The following is an 18,950-nucleotide window of genomic DNA, read 5'->3' as shown; positions in this document are numbered from 1 at the left end:
CACCAAAGAATAGAAAAATTCCTATAAAATCCATGGAACATTCCATTAATTTCAGGTTATGGCAGAGGCCTCAGAATAGGGCTGGGATTCTCCGGCTTCTATCTGCAGTAGCAATCAGCTAGGGTGGGGCAGATACACCAGTTAGAACCATTTCTTAAGGACACAAAACCTTTATGGTATTTCAGAAACGATCTTTCCAGTGAGGCAATGTGACTCACTGTTCAGCAACCACATCTACTGTCTGGTCACAGAAGACAGAAACCACTTTGCTCTCTGTGACATTGAAGGCAGAACTTCACATACCTATTTTCCCAGTTTTGCAGGATTAGAAGTTTTGTAAATACCACAGGGAAGAAAGATAAAATACTAAACACAAAGCACACATATTCTTGATTTGATTTTAATTAACGATTTTGATGAGGCAGTCACCAGGGGTAAAATACCATTAGTGAGACTGGCTATCATGTTTGTGACTGACTGGTATGTTTGAAAATGCTAATTAATCTGTTTTTCACACAAATAGAAATGAAATACTATTTCTTATGCAAATACTTATTTCATGCTCACCATTTTCAATTGTGTCTGCTTTAAGGCCCTCCGACATCTCCTGAAAGGCTCACATACACAGAAAGGACCAAATCCACTATCACCCTTGACTGGAAGGAGCCCCGCAGTGATGGTGGCAGTCCCATCCAAGGATACATCATTGAAAAACGTCGTCATGACAAGCCTGACTTTGAAAGAGTTAACAAGCGACTCTGCCCAACCACATCATTCCTGGTTGACAATCTCGATGAACACCAAATGTATGAGTTCCGTGTCAAAGCCGTCAACGACATTGGTGAAAGCGAACCATCTCTGCCTCTTAATGTGGTCATACAAGATGATGAAGGTATGGATTCCATATTTAATACCATGAATGTACTTTATGATGATTTGAGGAAACATCCTTAAGACTTTCTCCCTCTTCTTTCTGCAGTCCCTCCAACTATTAAGCTGCGCCTTGCTGTTCGGGGAGACACGATCAAAGTGAAGGCAGGAGAGCCGGTTAACATCCCTGCAGATGTGACAGGACTCCCTATGCCTAAGATTGAATGGTCCAAGAATGAAAAGGTGATTGAAAAGCCCACCGATGCACTGAACATAACCAAGGAAGAAGTCTCCCGAAGTGAGGCAAAGACTGAACTTAGCATCCCCAAAGCAGTCCGAGAGGACAAGGGCACTTACACCATCACAGCTTCCAATCGTCTTGGCTCCGTGTTCCGCAACGTTCACGTGGAGGTGTATGGTAAGAGACTTGCCTGCCGTGTGGGAAAGAAAGCCACTTCCGGTTTGAGAACGATGTCTCAATCCCATCCGCTGTTCCTTCCCAGATCGCCCATCTCCGCCCAGAAACCTCGCCGTTACTGACATCAAAGCTGAGTCTTGCTATCTGACATGGGATGCCCCGCTAGACAACGGAGGCAGTGAGATTACCCACTACATCATTGACAAACGTGATGCCAGCAGGAAAAAGTCTGAATGGGAAGAAGTCACTAACACTGCCGTTGAGAGAAGATATGGGGTAAATGCTTCCAAACTCATGCACACTGTGTGAGACCGTCTTTAATGTAACTTTAGAACTGTTAAACTCAAAACCCTACACAAGCAGAAGCTACTTGTTGGTTCAGCATTTATCACTGTGCACATAAGGTCACTTAACGCATACAGCCTACCACTCTCTCTTACTTGAGCTCCACTAGAAATTACAAATATTGATGTCTTGTTTTTAAAGGGTTTTTCTCTTCCTCTGTCTTTTAGGTTTATGTGTTTGTTTCTTATGGCGATCCAGCACCAAAATACATTGAATTTTAAAATAAGTAAAACCTCAGCCCAAGCATATTTGTTCTAATTTCTTTACTCATCTAAATTCCTAGATCTGGAAGCTCATCCCCAATGGTCAGTACGAGTTCCGAGTGAGGGCAGTGAACAAATACGGAACCAGTGATGAATGCAAATCAGACAAAGTCGTCATTCAAGATCCCTACCGCCTCCCTGGACCTCCTGGAAAACCAAAAGTCTTAGAGCGGACCAAAGGATCTATGCTTGTGAGCTGGACTCCTCCCTTGGACAACGGAGGGTCTCCAATTACTGGCTATTGGCTAGAGAAGAGAGAGGAAGGCGGTGCCTACTGGTCACGTGTTAGCCGAGCACCAATAACCAAAGTGGGACTGAAGGGTGTTGAATTCAGTGTTCCACGCTTGATCGAAGGGGTGAAATACCAGTTTAGAGCCATGGCAATAAATGCTGCAGGAATCGGCCCTCCCAGTGAACCATCAGACCCAGCTGTTGCAGGAGATCCCATATGTGAGTATGCTTTATTTCTAGGACCCGTTTCTAATGGCTGAAGTTACTAAGTAGGTTACTCATAAATCTCTCATATTTTCATTAGAACAATTTATAGTGAAATATGTACACATATACACATGCACAAAATCGTTTTTAAATTCTAGATTAACATTAGTAGGAATTTTTTTTTTTAAAATACGCTGTTGAATCTCTTTAGTAGGGGTTGGGGATTTAGCTCAGTGGTAGAGCACTTACCTAGCAAGCACAAGGCCCTGGGTTCGGTCCCCAGCTCCGGAAAAAAAAAAAAAAAAAAAAAGAAAAGAAAAAAAAATCTCTTTAGTAGGATTTCAGAAGTGAAATGGCTCTTCATCAATGCCATGTTCACAGACTACATAGATCTAGTCAGAGATGTCATGTAAGCTTTTCCCCCAGGGATTCATGTGCTTTCTGTTTCTGTATTAAGAGTAAAAGAAAATATACTCTCTTGTTTGTTATACTTTTCTAGCACTTCAATTTTAATATTATAATAGACTACAATGTCTTACATAGTGACTATCTTATGATACATATAAAAAATAGCATTACGTTTGCTTCAAAATGTGATGTTTGTTTATTTGTCCCTTTTTAGACCCCCCTGGGCCACCTTCTTGCCCAGAGGTTAAAGATAAAACAAAATCAAGCATCTCACTAGCATGGAAACCTCCAGCCAAAGACGGTGGCAGCCCAATCAAAGGCTACATTGTGGAAATGCAAGAGGAAGGTACTACAGACTGGAAAAAAGTCAATGAACCCGATAAACTTCTCACTGCCTGTGAATGTGTGGTGCCTAATCTGAAAGAACTCAGGAAGTACAGGTTCAGAGTGAAAGCTGTCAATGAAGCTGGAGAATCGGAACCAAGTGACACAACCGGAGAGATCCCTGCCACTGATATCCAAGGTACCCGTTCAGCTTATGTGGTCACCTTTGGATGATACTGTGAAGTCAATGTACCGGGGATAGATCAGTTACCGCTCTGAAATGTTAGCTGACTGTTCTCCTATTACCTGGCATATTCCAGAAGTTCCAGAGGTTTTCATTGACATCGGCGCACAAGACTGCCTGATCTGCAAAGCTGGCTCACAGATCAGAATCCCTGCTGTGATCAAGGGACGCCCAACACCAAAATCATCTTGGGAATTTGACGGAAAGGCAAAGAAGGCGATGAAGGTAATAATTCTGTGATATTCCTATGTCTTCCATTGAATGACCTGAAACAGTGTTTAAAACATAATTGTCTTCTTTTCATTATAATAGGATGGAATTCACGATATACCTGAAGATGCACAGGTAAGAGACGATAGCATATTTAATTAGGAATGTGATTGCGCTTAGCAATGCTATGATCTCATTCAATGTACTGCTCCAATTTTATTTGCATAGCTGGAGACTGCCGAAAACTCATCTGTCATCGTTATCCCAGAGTGCACTCGAGCTCACTCAGGCAAATACAGCATCACGGCCAAGAATAAAGCAGGACAGAAAACTGCCAACTGCAGAGTTAAAGTCATGGGTAAGAAAGACATTCATAGTTATGACACGATCGAAGCAAGCTGCTTTCACCTTCTAAGAGCTGATATTTTCACTGTGGCTTACAACCAACAGACGCACCAGGCCCCCCCAAGGATTTGAAGGTCAGTGACATCACAAGGGGTAGTTGCCGCCTCTCGTGGAAGATGCCAGATGATGACGGAGGGGACAGGATCAAAGGCTATGTCATTGAGAAGAAGACGATTGATGGGAAAGCCTGGACCAAAGTCAATCCAAACTGTGGAAGCACCACCTTCGTGGTGCCAGATCTTATCTCTGAGCAGCAATACTTCTTCAGGGTTCGAGCAGAAAACCGTTTTGGAATTGGCCCACCTGCAGAAACCATCCAGAGGACCACTGCCAGAGACCCGATATGTAAGTTTTAAAATGCAAGTTTAAAATGCAGTCTAAGAAGAAGCCATGTCACTAACAACAGTGTTTGACAACTCCTATAATCATTTTTACAGATCCTCCCGATCCTCCTATTAAACTCAAGATTGGTCTTATAACAAAGAACACAGTGCATCTGTCGTGGAAACCTCCAAAGAATGATGGGGGCTCTCCTGTTACCCATTATATTGTTGAGTGCCTGGCATGGGACCCTACTGGGAAGAAGAAAGAAGCTTGGAGACAGTGCAATAGGCGCGATGTGGAAGAGTTGGAGTTTACTGTTGAAGACCTCGTAGAGGGTGGGGAATACGAATTCAGAGTCAAAGCTGTCAACGAGGCCGGGGTCAGCAAGCCTTCAGCCACTGTTGGTCCTGTGACTGTCAAAGACCAGACATGTGCGTATTTAACAGAGAATGTCCTCCTTTGGGGTTGCCTTCTTGTGTCTAGTAATAGAGACAGTGCACCTATCAAAGTGCCCCCATGGACCTCATGTAGGCATGGACATATTATTCAATTACTTATCACCCCATTATGGACAGAATTAGCAGATACCCTCCCACATTGCTTTTACTACAAACAAGAAACATCTAATTTCCTTTCTTCTGATTTTCTACAAGGCAAGCTCTCTCATCTATCAGAAGTGAAAGGAATTAAAAGGAACAGACAGCAAGTAATTTCCTTAGCGCCTATTAAGACCAATGGAGTAGTCTCCAAACAAGACTTTCCCTCCATCTGAGAATACCCATTTTAGTTTTTGAAAGATAAGATACATATGCAAACTAATAAGTCTCTTCAAGTCATCATTACCATCTCTATCACTGTGTATTTTATCTGGTCTTGTGTTTGTGCCAATCCCTTTTGCACACTTATAATAAATGTGTAGAAAATAGAAAAGTGGCTTCTACCAGCAATTATTTTTTATAAAAATTAATTCACATCAGAACCTCTAAACGAGCATTAAAATGACTTCATCACCCTGGAAGTTAGAAAAGAAAGACATGACTGAAGTGCCAGGCATACAGTGCCATGACGTTCACGCCTTGCTGCCCTTTGTCAGCATCTCTGCATGTATACTGAAGCATGGTGAAGGAGAGAACGGCAGATAGGTGTCTGCACAGACCCAGTAAAGGATCTCTGCATTCAGCTGCCCCCAGACCAGTATAACAATGCTAGAGAGAGACTACCCAGGCTTTCTATCAGCTTAGGCAATGAAGTGTAACCACAGTCCACCCAAACAGGCCTCATAACCACAGTGAATTCCACTGTCTGTCCTTCAGTGCATTTTGTTCCTTATGTTAACATTTGTTCTTGTTGTCAATATTCTAGGCCCACCATCAATTGAGCTAAAAGAATTCATGGAAGTTGAAGAAGGAACTGATGTTAACATCGTGGCCAAGATCAAAGGGGTGCCGTTCCCAACGCTCACCTGGTTTAAAGCTCCTCCAAAGAAGCCTGATAGCAAAGAGCCCGTTGTCTATGACACCCATGTCAACAAACAGGTGGTGGACGACACTTGCACTTTAGTCATCCCTCAGTCTCGCCGGAGTGACACTGGCTTATATTCTATCACAGCCGTAAACAACCTGGGGACAGCATCAAAGGAGATGAGACTCAACGTCCTTGGTAATTGCTGCACTGTTTGGTTAAAACACGGTTTTGTTAATCATAAATAAAATTTGGCTTTAAAGTCATTCAACTAACACAATATTCTTTTTTTAAAAAATCTTTGTAGGTCGTCCTGGCCCCCCTGTGGGACCCATAAAGTTTGAATCTATTTCAGCAGATCAGATGACATTATCTTGGCTTCCACCTAAAGATGACGGTGGGTCTAAGATTACAAACTACGTCATTGAGAAAAGAGAGGCTAACAGGAAGACATGGGTACGTGTCTCGAGCGAGCCTAAAGAATGCATGTACACAATCCCCAAGTTGCTCGAAGGCCATGAGTACGTCTTCCGAATCATGGCGCAGAATAAGTATGGCATTGGAGAACCACTCGACAGTGAACCCGAGACGGCCCGGAACCTCTTCTGTGAGTAGGGTGGCATGTTCTTGTGGGACACCGTCCCTTTTGTTTGTTTCTGTTTTTGAATAGCTTCTTGCCAACTAATGGGTTTCTCTCACAGCTGTCCCTGGAGCTCCAGATAAACCAACAGTGAGCAGCGTCACCCGCAACTCCATGACTGTCAACTGGGAAGAACCAGAATACGATGGTGGCTCTCCTGTGACAGGCTACTGGTTAGAAATGAAAGACACCACCTCAAAGAGATGGAAGAGAGTTAACCGCGACCCCATCAAAGCCATGACTCTGGGCGTTTCTTACAAAGTGACTGGCCTTATTGAAGGCTCAGACTATCAGTTCCGGGTATATGCGATCAATGCTGCTGGTGTGGGTCCAGCCAGTCTCCCCTCAGATCCAGTGACTGCTAGAGATCCAGTCGGTAAGCCTTGGAACCATTCTTTGAAAAAAAAAGATGTTTCCAAACGTACCATAGAATATTAAAAATATTGATGTGTCCTGGTTCTTTCCAGCTCCCCCTGGTCCTCCATTCCCCAAAGTGACAGACTGGACAAAATCATCCGTGGACTTAGAATGGTCTCCTCCGTTAAAAGATGGTGGATCCAAAATAACTGGCTACATTGTTGAATATAAGGAAGAAGGAAAAGAGGAATGGGAAAAGGTAGCTAAAACATTCAGTCGAAAGATGTGCTGTGAATGTGTTTTAAGTAGTTCTCACGCCCATTTGTTCCTGCCTATGTTTTAAATTTTAAAAAAATCAGGAAAATAACACTCTTAATCAGGTCAGGAGTGGAAGTGCAAAGAAGGCCCTACGTTGGGTACCAAAATACTCAGAAAGAATGAGTTCCCGCATTCAATAGCATACTCTGACGACTATAATTCATAAGAATTTATATACTTTATTAAAAAAAAAACTGGAAGGGTTCGAACTCTCCCAACAGGTAGAAATAGTAAATATTTAAGGAGATGGAGATACTCATTGCCAGCTCTTTATGTGTAATGAGTTATTATACAGTAAGTACAGTCATGGTGGATCAATTAAAACTAAAAACTGAACAATTAAAAATTGTCATGTTATTTACCTACCTTTCAGTTATGAATCCTGGAAAGATGGGACATATGAACAGTACGTTTTTTTCCCCAGTCATTTGCCACTAATTTTTAAACACAATTTTATGACCAGTCATTCACTCCTTGTCTATAATAGCTGGTCCCTATTGCCTCCTGAGAAGAGTAAGTAGGTGTGGCTATACTTGAGAGAATGCTGTAAGCAGCAAGATTGTATATTAGATATGGGATACATGTTTATATTAGAGAACCTCTAATTATAAATGTTTGTTACTTTCCCCCAGGGTAAAGACAAAGAAGTGAGAGGGACAAAACTGGTTGTGACTGGGTTAAAAGAAGGAGCATTCTACAAATTCCGTGTGAGAGCCGTCAACATTGCTGGCATTGGGGAACCTGGAGAAGTCACAGACATTATTGAAATGAAGGACAGAATTGGTAATTACCGATACTTATGCTAGTTTACTGATAGCTTTGCTCTATGTTGAAATATGGAAGTCACATTTGCCATGTCCAATTGTTTCCCAGTGTCGCCTGACCTCCAGCTTGATGCCAGCGTCAGAGACAGAATAGTGGTCCATGCTGGAGGGGTGATCCGAATCATCGCCTATGTGTCTGGGAAGCCACCTCCCACTGTCACCTGGAACATGAATGAAAGAGCCTTGCCTCAAGAGGCCACCATTGAGACCACAGCAATTAGCTCCTCCATGGTCATCAAGAACTGCCAGAGAAGCCATCAAGGGGTCTACTCTCTTCTCGCCAAAAACGAAGGCGGAGAAAGAAAGAAGACAATTATTGTTGATGTGTTAGGTAAATACTTTCAATTTGTCTATGCAACAGTTCATGTTATTTCATCTTACCTTTATTATTTTTCAAGATAGGATTCTCCCTGTGCAGCTTCAGCCTAGAACTGACCTAGAACTCACTGTGAGGGCCAGGCTGGCCTCAAACTCACTGAGACCTGGCTGCTACTGTGTCCTGAGTGTTAGGGTTAAAGGCATGCACCACCACAAATGCAACTTCTTGGTTTTAATTTTTTATAAGATTTATTTATTTTGTTTGTGTATATGAGTACACTGTCACTGTCCTCAGACACACCAGAAGAGGGCATCAGATCCCATTACAGATGGTGGTGAGCCACCATGTGGTTGCTGGGATTTGAACTCAGGACCTCTAGAAGAGCAGCCAGTGCTCTTAACCCCTGAGCCATCTCTCCAGCCCCTTAGTTTTAATTTTATTTTTAATTTAATTTAATTATAATTATAAATCTACAACAGTGCTATGTTGTAATAAGACTATGTTATAAATGGTTTGGAAAAAAATCCACAATTCACTGTCCGTTTTAGAATTCTTTAACTGTTTCTTATATTTTTTTTCTTTTCCTACGTGTATTTCACATTGCTGAGTTCCTACTCTACATGAAGGTTTATTTTGTTTTAATATCTTTTTAGTATGTATTATGTTTTGCCTGCACATATGTATGCATGCCATTGTGTGAATCATTCAAGGAGGATAGAAGAGGGTGTGGTATCCTCCGAAAGTGCCATTTCCCTACGTGAAGTTTTGTATGCTACATTTTTTTGACAAGGACCTTAAGGCCCTCCTTTATGATTACATGATTATAAAAGCATCTTTCCTAAAAATATTCATAAATGTTTAACCATACAATGGTTTGCCAGCAGTGACCATTTTCATATCATAAAATAATAAGGATAGACTTTTAACAAATGCAAAAGCTTCTCATCGGGATTCTGTATTCCAAGAGAATCCGTGTGTGTGATTATCAGCATTGCTTTGTTCATCACTGGGGCTAAAGTTCAGTTCTACCTGCATCCTGTGTGTGTTTTCTCTGCTTTACTCCCTGATTGCTCAGAAAGTGACACTATCCCACTTAGTCCTCCTAACTCAGCAGAGCCACACTCCAAACAGCTATCGTTTCAATATAATAATAGGATAAAGGGTGGTCAAAGGTATTTCATGCATTGGTAACTCTAAAAGCTTTTACGTTTCAAGTTTCTAAGCCACTTTACTAATCTAAAACTATTACTCCAATTGGATAACTGGTATGTTTCTATACTAAAATCCTAACCTCTAAAAATCACGGCCTTCTGTATCCATCAACTAACTAGTCACTCAGAAAACCACCTCTTCCCTGTTTCCCTTTAGAAAGGGCAAGAGCGATCAAACCACTATCTACCCCAATCCTGTAGCTCCTCCCTGTGTCTCACAAGTTTTGCCTCTTTAACAGGAATTTTATTCTCTCTACTTATTATTAAAACATGGTAGCACAAACCCACTTCATTTTAAAATATGATTGTGCTCTAATCCCAATTATTTGAAAAGCTGAGGAAAGAGAACTGTGAGATCAAGGCCAGACTAGGCAATGAAGTGAGAGCCTGAGCTAAGGCAGGCAGGTAGACAGACAGGCAGGCAGACAGACAGATGATAGTTAGATAGATAGATAGATTAGACAGAAAGACATAAATAATGTAAATTATAGAAATACAGATGTAGTTAAATAGGTAAGAAAAAACTTGATTAACAAGCACAAAAACCTTATTTTCTATGGTATCACATTTTGTCTTCACTTTAAAAACAAGGTAACATTGATTGAGCACTGGAGACAAATGGCTTAACATGTTTCCTCTTGTCCCCAGATGTCCCAGGACCTGTTGGAATACCATTCCTCTCTGACAATCTAACCAATGACTCCTGCAAACTGACATGGTTCTCTCCAGAAGACGATGGTGGCTCTCCAATCACCAATTATGTCATTCAGAAGCGGGAAGCTGACCGCAGAGCATGGACCCCTGTCACATACACAGTCACTCGACAAAACGCTACCGTACAGGGTCTTATTCAAGGAAAGTCCTACTTCTTCCGAATTGCAGCTGAGAACAGTATTGGCATGGGCCCGTTCGTTGAGACACCAAATGCCCTTGTCATCAGAGACCCAATAAGTAAGTAAAATTGAGAACAAATATAATTAACACACTATTCATTTAATACAACACTATGGTGTACACGTGAATGTGTGCTTGTGTAAATGTGTGCACATGTGTGTGTGTGTTAATGACATAAATGTTACTCATTTGTCAAGCACTAAGGCAACTGTTAAATACCCGATGTTGTTGCATTTGTGTCTGTGATAAAAAAAGGCGTCAAAGCAATTGAGTCATCAGATTCTTCCCTGCACCGATCCCTGTCACTGTTGTTTCCCATTCTGAGTAAAACTAAACTGAATCATTGTTCTAACTTGAAAACTGCTGACTCTAAAAGATCTTTTGTTATAGATGAGGCTCCATTTCCTCATCTATCAGCTGAGAACATCAGGTCCCTTGGAATCTGTTCTCACTTTAATAGTAATATGGTGAGAACAGTTTTGAGAACCATTGAAGCAGATGGCTTCATTTTTAAAAAATAATGCTCAGGAAAGGATACTTCTGCCAATCTTTTCCATTCTCGCAGTGACACTCTTTTCATTGTAATAATATTTACAGCTGTGCCAGAGAGACCAGAAGACCTGGAAGTCAAAGAAGTCACCAAAAATACTGTGACTTTGACTTGGAATCCTCCCAAGTATGATGGCGGATCAGAAATTATTAACTACGTCCTCGAAAGCCGACTCATTGGTACTGAGAAGTTCCACAAAGTTACAAATGACAATCTGCTTAGCAGGAAATACACTGTTAAAGGTTTAAAAGAAGGCGATACGTATGAGTACCGCGTCAGTGCCGTCAATATTGTCGGACAAGGCAAACCGTCATTCTGCACCAAGCCCATCACTTGCAAGGATGAGCTAGGTACGTGTCTGCTATAGTTTATACTTTGAGAAGTTTCATAACCATGGCCTTATCATAGGACAGCAAAAATGACTCCTGTCTGTAATTCTAAATTTTAGCTCCCCCTACGCTTGACCTCGACTTCAGAGACAAGCTTACAGTCCGGGTTGGTGAAGCTTTCGCCCTCACTGGCCGTTACTCAGGCAAACCAAAGCCTAAGGTTGATTGGTTTAAAGATGAAGCTGATGTGCTGGAAGATGACCGAACTCACATAAAGACCACTCCCACAACACTCGCTCTTGAGAAGACAAAGGCCAAACGCTCCGATTCTGGGAGATACTGTGTAGTTGTGGAGAACAGTACAGGCTCCAGGAAAGGTTTCTGTCAGGTCAACGTTGTGGGTAAGTTCTATATATCAGAAATAGCAGACTCTGTCCATTTAGAAGCAGAAGTGATGATAACATTTTGTGCTATGATTTATTTTTTTTTTGTTCTGCAGATCGTCCTGGACCACCGGTAGGACCTGTCGTTTTTGATGAGGTGACCAAAGAATACATGGTTATTTCTTGGAAGCCACCTCTAGATGATGGAGGAAGTGAAATTACCAATTATATTATTGAGAAGAAGGAGCTGGGTAAAGACATCTGGATGCCTGTGACATCTGCCAGTGCCAAAACAACATGCAAGGTCCCTAAACTGCTCGAAGGAAAAGATTACATCTTCCGGATCCATGCTGAAAATCTCTATGGAATCAGTGACCCTCTGGTGTCGGACTCAATGAAGGCCAGAGATCGCTTCAGTATGTAATACGGCAGGGGATGACCCAATGCTTGACACAGGTAATAGGAGCGTTTAAACTTCTAACACATTTGGTTGGCATCTGTTACAGGAGTTCCTGATGCACCTGAGCAGCCAGTTGTCACAGAGGTCACCAAAGACTCTGCATTAGTAACCTGGAACAAGCCAAATGATGGAGGGAAGCCCATCACAAACTACATCCTGGAAAAGAGGGAAACTATGTCTAAACGATGGGTTAGAGTTACCAAAGAGCCTATCCATCCATACACTAAGTATCGAGTTCCCGATCTTCTAGAAGGATGCCAATATGAATTCCGTGTTTCTGCTGAAAATGAAATTGGTATTGGAGACCCAAGTCCACCATCCAAACCAGTCTTTGCTAGAGACCCGATTGGTACAGTATTGAAACATTCGTCTCAGTTTTCATACTGCCTAACTTTTCTCCGCTGTACTTGAATTTCTTTAATTTTATTTTCTCTTTTATTTTGTAGCTAAACCAAGTCCACCTATTAATCCTGAGGCAATAGATACAACATGCAATTCAGTTGATCTAACTTGGCAGCCACCACGTCATGATGGTGGGAGCAAGATCCTGGGATATATCGTGGAGTACCAGAAAGTTGGAGATGAAGAGTGGAGACGAGCCAATCACACTCCTGAATCATGCCCTGAAACTAAATATAAAGTCACTGGTCTCAGAGATGGCCAGACCTATAAGTTCCGAGTGCTGGCAGTCAACGAGGCTGGTGAATCAGACCCAGCCCATGTTCCTGAACCAGTTCTAGTAAAGGACCGACTTGGTAAGTGAAATGTTGTGATCTGTGATTGTGAAAAAAAAGTAGGTGTCCCCTGTATATGCAGTATGGCTATTACAGTATGCATTAAGGAATTAACCTCAAGGCATTTTCTTCACATTAGAACCTCCTGAGCTGATCCTTGATGCTAACATGGCAAGAGAACAACACATTAAAGTTGGTGATACTCTGAGACTTAGTGCCATCATCAAAGGCGTGCCATTCCCAAAAGTGACCTGGAAAAAAGAAGACAGAGAGGCTCCAACAAAAGCACAGATTGATGTTACTCCAGTTGGAAGCAAGCTTGAGATCCGTAATGCTGCCCACGAAGATGGTGGAATTTATTCCCTAACTGTGGAGAATCCAGCAGGTTCAAAGACAGTCTCAGTAAAAGTATTGGTCTTAGGTATGCATTTTAATATTCGTGTTATTAAGAAACTCACATATATATTTTTCTTGTCACTTATCTAGTATTTAATACTTTTCAGATAAACCTGGGCCACCTAGAGATCTGGAAGTCAGTGAAATTAGGAAAGACTCTTGTTACCTTACATGGAAGGAACCATTGGATGATGGTGGTTCTGTTGTAACCAATTATGTGGTTGAGAGGAAAGATGTTGCCACTGCCCAATGGTCCCCTCTTTCAACTACATCAAAGAAGAAGAGCCACATGGCTAAACATCTGAATGAAGGCAATCAGTACCTTTTCCGTGTAGCTGCTGAGAACCAATATGGACGTGGTCCTTTTGTAGAAACACCTAAGCCCATCAAGGCTCTGGATCCTCTCCGTGAGTTATTCTCTCTGAGTAGAGAATTATTATTTGGCTAGCTTGGGGATTATCACTCATTTATGATAACTTTTCTTTCAAAGATCCCCCAGGACCGCCCAAGGACCTACACCATGTAGACGTCGACAAGACTGAAGTCTCTCTTGTTTGGAATAAGCCCGATCGTGATGGTGGTTCTCCAATCACGGGATACTTAGTGGAATATCAAGAAGAAGGTGCCAAAGACTGGATCAAGTTCAAGACTGTGAAAAACTTAGAGTGTGTTGTTACAGGCTTACAACAAGGGAAGACCTATAGATTCCGTGTAAAAGCTGAAAATATCATAGGTCTTGGACTCCCTGATACAACTATCCCAATCGAATGTCAAGAGAAACTAGGTGACTTTTGGATTGGCACTCTGATATCTTCTTTAAATTATTCATACTGTGAAAATTCAAATCTAACGGCCTTGTGTGTGTTTTTTTTTCCCTAGAGCCTCCATCTGTTGAATTAGATGTGAAGTTAATTGAAGGGCTCGTGGTGAAGGCTGGTACCACAGTAAGATTCCCTGCCATCATAAGAGGTGTACCTGTTCCTACTGCAAAATGGGCAACCGATGGGACTGAGATTACAACAGATGACCACTACACAGTTGAGACCGACAGCTTCTCATCAGTGCTGACCATTAAGAATTGCTTAAGAAAGGATACTGGGGAATATCAACTCACAGTTTCCAATGCAGCGGGTACCAAAACAGTAGCTGTCCATCTTACTGTTCTTGATGTACCCGGTCCACCAACAGGTCCTATTAATATTCTGGATGTTACCCCTGAATACATGACTATCTCATGGCAACCACCCAAGGATGATGGAGGGAGCCCAGTGATAAATTACATTGTTGAGAAACAAGATACAAGGAAAGGTACATGGGGTGTCGTCTCCGCAGGAAGCAGTAAGCTGAAGCTGAAGGTCCCACATCTCCAAAAAGGCTGTGAATACGTTTTCAGAGTCAAAGCAGAGAACAAAATGGGTGTCGGTCCTCCCCTTGACTCCATACCTACTGTTGCTAAACACAAGTTCAGTCCTCCATCTCCTCCTGGTAAACCAGTGGTAACTGACATTACTGAGAATGCTGCCACAGTGTCTTGGACCCTGCCAAAGTCTGATGGTGGCAGTCCCATAACTGGCTATTATGTAGAACGCCGGGAAATAACTGGCAAGTGGGTGAGGGTCAACAAAACACCTATTGCTGACCTGAAGTTCAGGGTGACTGGACTCTATGAGGGAAATACATATGAATTTAGAGTGTTTGCTGAAAATCTTGCTGGTTTAAGCAATCCATCCCCAAGTTCTGACCCAATCAAAGCTTGCCGGCCCATCAAACCACCAGGGCCACCTATAAATCCTAAACTGAAAGACAAGACCAAAGAATCTGCTGACTTGGTGTGGACAAAGCCCCTCAGTGATGGCGGCAGCCCCATTCTTGGATATGTAGTAGAGTGTCAGAAACCTGGCACAACACAGTGGGATAGGATTAATAAAGATGAACTTATCAGGCAGTGTGCCTTCAGGGTACCTGGGCTGATTGAAGGAAACGAGTACAGATTTCGCATAAGAGCAGCTAATATTGTGGGTGAGGGAGAGCCAAGAGAGCTCGCAGAATCTGTGATTGCAAAAGACATCCTTCATCCTCCAGAAGTAGAACTTGACGTTACATGCCGTGATGTCATTACCGTCCGGGTGGGTCAAACTATCCGCATTCTTGCTCGAGTCAAAGGCAGACCTGAGCCAGACATAACTTGGTCTAAGGAGGGGAAAGTACTGGTCAAAGACAAGCGAGTTGACCTAATTCATGATCTACCTCGTGTCGAGTTACAAATTAAAGAAGCTGTCAGAGCTGACCACGGCAAGTATATTATCTCTGCTAAAAACAGCAGTGGGCATGCCCAAGGGTCAGCCATTGTTAATGTCCTTGACAGACCTGGACCTTGCCAGAATCTGAAGGTTAGCAATGTAACCAAGGAAAACTGCACAATTTCTTGGGAGAACCCACTAGATAATGGTGGCTCAGAGATTACAAATTTCATAGTGGAATATCGTAAGCCAAATCAGAAAGGCTGGTCAATTGTTGCCTCAGATGTCACCAAGAGACTGATCAAAGCCAACCTGTTGGCCAATAATGAATACTATTTCCGTGTTTGTGCAGAGAATAAAGTAGGTGTTGGGCCAACCATTGAAACAAAAACTCCAATCTTGGCTATCAACCCTATTGACAGGCCTGGTGAGCCTGAAAACCTGCATATTGCAGATAAAGGAAAGACATTTGTCTATCTAAAGTGGCGACGGCCTGATTATGATGGTGGTAGCCCGAATCTATCATACCATGTGGAAAGGAGATTGAAGGGCTCTGCAGACTGGGAAAGAGTGCATAAAGGTAGCATTAAGGAAACCCACTACATGGTTGACAAGTGTGTTGAAAACCAGATTTATGAGTTCAGAGTACAAACTAAGAATGAAGGTGGAGAAAGTGACTGGGTAAGGACAGAGGAAGTTGTTGTGAAGGAAGATTTACAGAAGCCAGTACTTGATCTAAAATTAAGTGGGGTGCTAACTGTCAAAGCAGGGGACACCATTAGACTCGAGGCAGGTGTGAGAGGCAAACCATTCCCAGAGGTTGCCTGGACCAAAGACAAAGATGCTACAGATTTAACAAGATCACCAAGGGTCAAGATTGATACCAGTGCTGAGTCATCGAAATTCTCCCTTACCAAAGCGAAGCGAAGTGATGGCGGTAAATATGTAGTCACAGCAACTAACCCAGCTGGCAGTTTTGTGGCCTATGCGACTGTCAATGTTTTGGATAAGCCTGGTCCCGTAAGAAACCTGAAAATCGCGGATGTGTCCAGTGATAGGTGTACTATCCGCTGGGATCCACCGGAAGACGACGGCGGCTGTGAAATCCAAAATTATATTCTAGAGAAATGCGAGAGCAAGAGAATGGTCTGGTCTACCTATTCCGCTAATGTCCTGACACCAGGTGCTACAGTGACTCGTCTCATAGAAGGAAATGAATATATTTTCAGAGTCCGTGCAGAAAACAAAATAGGCACAGGGCCTCCAACAGAAAGTAAACCAGTCATTGCAAAGACCAAGTATGACAGACCTGGTCGCCCTGATCCTCCAGAAGTCACTAAAGTGAGCAAAGAAGAGATGACTGTGGTTTGGAATGCCCCCGAATATGATGGCGGGAAGTCTATCACAGGATACTATTTAGAGAAAAAAGAAAAGCACGCAGTCCGCTGGGTCCCTGTTAACAAGAGCGCCATCCCCGAGCGCCGTCTGAAAGTACAGAATCTCCTCCCAGGGCACGAGTACCAGTTCCGTGTCAAGGCGGAGAATGAGGTTGGCATTGGAGAGCCAAGCCTACCATCAAGACCAGTGGTGGCAAAAGATCCCATCGGTAAGATGTGCCCACTTTTCCTGATATTAAACCAATTTTTTTAAGATTTATTTATTTTATGTATGTAGGTACACTGTCGCTGTCTTCAGACACCCCAGAAGAGGGCACTGAATCCCATTACAGATGGTTGTGAGCCACCATGCCATTGCTGGGAATAGAACTCAGGAAGAGCAGGCAGTGCTCTTAACCGCAGAGCCGTCTCTCCAGCAACATTAAACCAGTTCTTAAAATTGCGTGTGGAAGGATCTGACAAAGTTCGTTTGTTCCACGTTTTTTAAACTGCATTTTTTAGCTAATACTCCAAAGAAGTCTTGGGAGTTTGAGAAACTAGAATGACCTTCTTTGGGCTTATTTGAGTATCAACTATAAAATTAGACACTAAAATATCACGAGGCTGGGTACATGACTTAGTGGGTAAAGCAGTGGTCACATAAGCTGGAGGCCAAAGTTCAGATCATCAGCATATGTACAAAGTCATGGACATATCTCTAACCTCAGTGCTGAGAGGGAGGCAGAGATGGGCAGATTCCTGGAGTTCACAGGCCGGCCAATCTAGACAACTGGGAGGCGATTATTTCCGTGAGAGATCCTGTATCAAAAGTAAGGTGGAGAGCAACACAGGAGGACACTCGGGGTTGACCTCTGGCCTACACGTGCATGTAAGGAATTGCGTGTGCATTTATTTTTACATGATTTATTTTCAGAACCACCTGGCCCACCCACCAATTTCAAAGTGGTTGATACAACCAAAAATTCCATCACTCTCGCCTGGGGAAAACCAGTCTATGATGGTGGTGCCCCGATCATCGGATATGTCGTAGAAATGAGACCCAAAATAGCAGACGCATCGCCCGACGAGGGCTGGAAAAGGTGCAATGCTGCGGCTCAACTCGTTCGCATGGAATTCACAGTCACCAGTTTGGACGAGAACCAGGAGTATGAGTTCAGGGTGTGTGCCCAGAATCAGGTTGGCATTGGGCGCCCTGCAGAACTAAAGGAAGCCATCAGGCCTAAGGAAATCCTAGGTAAGGCCCCTCTGTAATGCTAGGTACTCATCCCCATTCGTTCTCACCGGTTTCCTCATGTCTGAAGAGTCCGCTGATGTCCTTTATGTCATTTGTAGAGCCTCCAGAGATTGACTTGGATGCCAGCATGAGAAAATTGGTCGTGGTGAGAGCAGGCTGCCCTATTCGACTATTTGCCATAGTGAGAGGACGCCCTGCCCCCAAAGTCACATGGCGCAAAGTGGGTATTGATAATGTGGTCAGAAAAGGACAAGTCGATCTAGTGGACACTATGGCCTTCCTTGTCATTCCCAATTCTACCCGTGATGACTCTGGAAAATACTCCCTGACCCTTGTGAACCCGGCAGGAGAAAAGGCTGTTTTCGTGAATGTCAAAGTACTAGGTGAGTTATCCTAAAGCTTTTTTTTTTTTTCCTGCCCCCAAAACAAATAAGTTAATAAGAATGCCGATGAGATGTGTGATCTGAGTCTGTGGTCTTTACAGATACTCCTGGACCTGTGTCTGACTTAAAAGTTTCGGATGTCACTAAAACCTCGTGCCACGTGTCCTGGGCACCTCCTGAGAATGATGGTGGGAGCCCAGTGACACATTATATTGTGGAGAAGCGTGAGGCAGAGAGAAAAACATGGTCAACAGTTACCCCTGAAGTGAAGAAAACAAGCTTCAATGTAACCAACCTTGTCCCTGGGAATGAATACTTCTTCCGAGTAACCGCTGTCAATGAATATGGCCCTGGTGTCCCAACGGATGTCCCCAAACCTGTGCTTGCCTCAGACCCTCTCAGTAAGCCATCTCCTTTCTTCCCTCTTTTAACTGCCGTCCTCTAGTTCAACAAGGCCATGGGATCAGAATGGTTATAATTCACCGAAAGGGACTTGATTTGTCCCTTGAAGCTCCAAGAGCACAGTGAATCTCTCTCTCAGACAAGACTTACCTTAGTTTGCTTCACCTTA

At 43.0% G+C, this 18,950-nt stretch overlaps 1 protein-coding gene and 1 long non-coding RNA gene across 6 annotated transcripts in view; one reads left to right on the top strand and one right to left on the bottom strand.

Annotated features, from left to right (window-relative positions):
- The window catches only part of LOC120101583 (uncharacterized), a 172,009-nt gene that overhangs the window by 88,067 nt on the left and 64,992 nt on the right, over positions 1-18,950 (bottom strand). The window lies entirely within an intron of this gene.
- Ttn (titin) overlaps positions 1-18,950 on the top strand; it is a 272,327-nt gene that overhangs the window by 193,869 nt on the left and 59,508 nt on the right. For both annotated transcript variants that reach the window (NM_032068.1, XM_087654755.1), the window contains 29 exon segments: positions 593-892; positions 980-1,288; positions 1,374-1,564; positions 1,917-2,346; positions 2,957-3,265; positions 3,387-3,535; positions 3,623-3,655; positions 3,749-3,878; positions 3,971-4,270; positions 4,363-4,680; positions 5,612-5,908; positions 6,018-6,317; positions 6,412-6,726; positions 6,818-6,966; positions 7,658-7,808; positions 7,899-8,180; positions 10,028-10,330; positions 10,871-11,173; positions 11,272-11,553; positions 11,652-11,951; positions 12,042-12,344; positions 12,442-12,750; positions 12,869-13,150; positions 13,233-13,532; positions 13,616-13,909; positions 14,005-16,971; positions 17,676-17,996; positions 18,095-18,379; positions 18,481-18,780. In NM_032068.1, coding sequence (NP_114457.1) covers positions 593-892; positions 980-1,288; positions 1,374-1,564; positions 1,917-2,346; positions 2,957-3,265; positions 3,387-3,535; positions 3,623-3,655; positions 3,749-3,878; positions 3,971-4,270; positions 4,363-4,680; positions 5,612-5,908; positions 6,018-6,317; positions 6,412-6,726; positions 6,818-6,966; positions 7,658-7,808; positions 7,899-8,180; positions 10,028-10,330; positions 10,871-11,173; positions 11,272-11,553; positions 11,652-11,951; positions 12,042-12,344; positions 12,442-12,750; positions 12,869-13,150; positions 13,233-13,532; positions 13,616-13,909; positions 14,005-16,971; positions 17,676-17,996; positions 18,095-18,379; positions 18,481-18,780 — 10,512 coding nt within the window.

Source organism: Rattus norvegicus, chromosome 3, assembly GCF_021556685.1.
Source record: "Rattus norvegicus strain SHRSP/BbbUtx chromosome 3, alternate assembly SHRSP_T2T, whole genome shotgun sequence".
NCBI classification, from domain to species: domain Eukaryota; kingdom Metazoa; phylum Chordata; class Mammalia; order Rodentia; family Muridae; genus Rattus; species Rattus norvegicus.
Note: the sequence above shows the minus strand (reverse complement) of the source record. Positions and strands in the feature narration are given on the sequence as shown.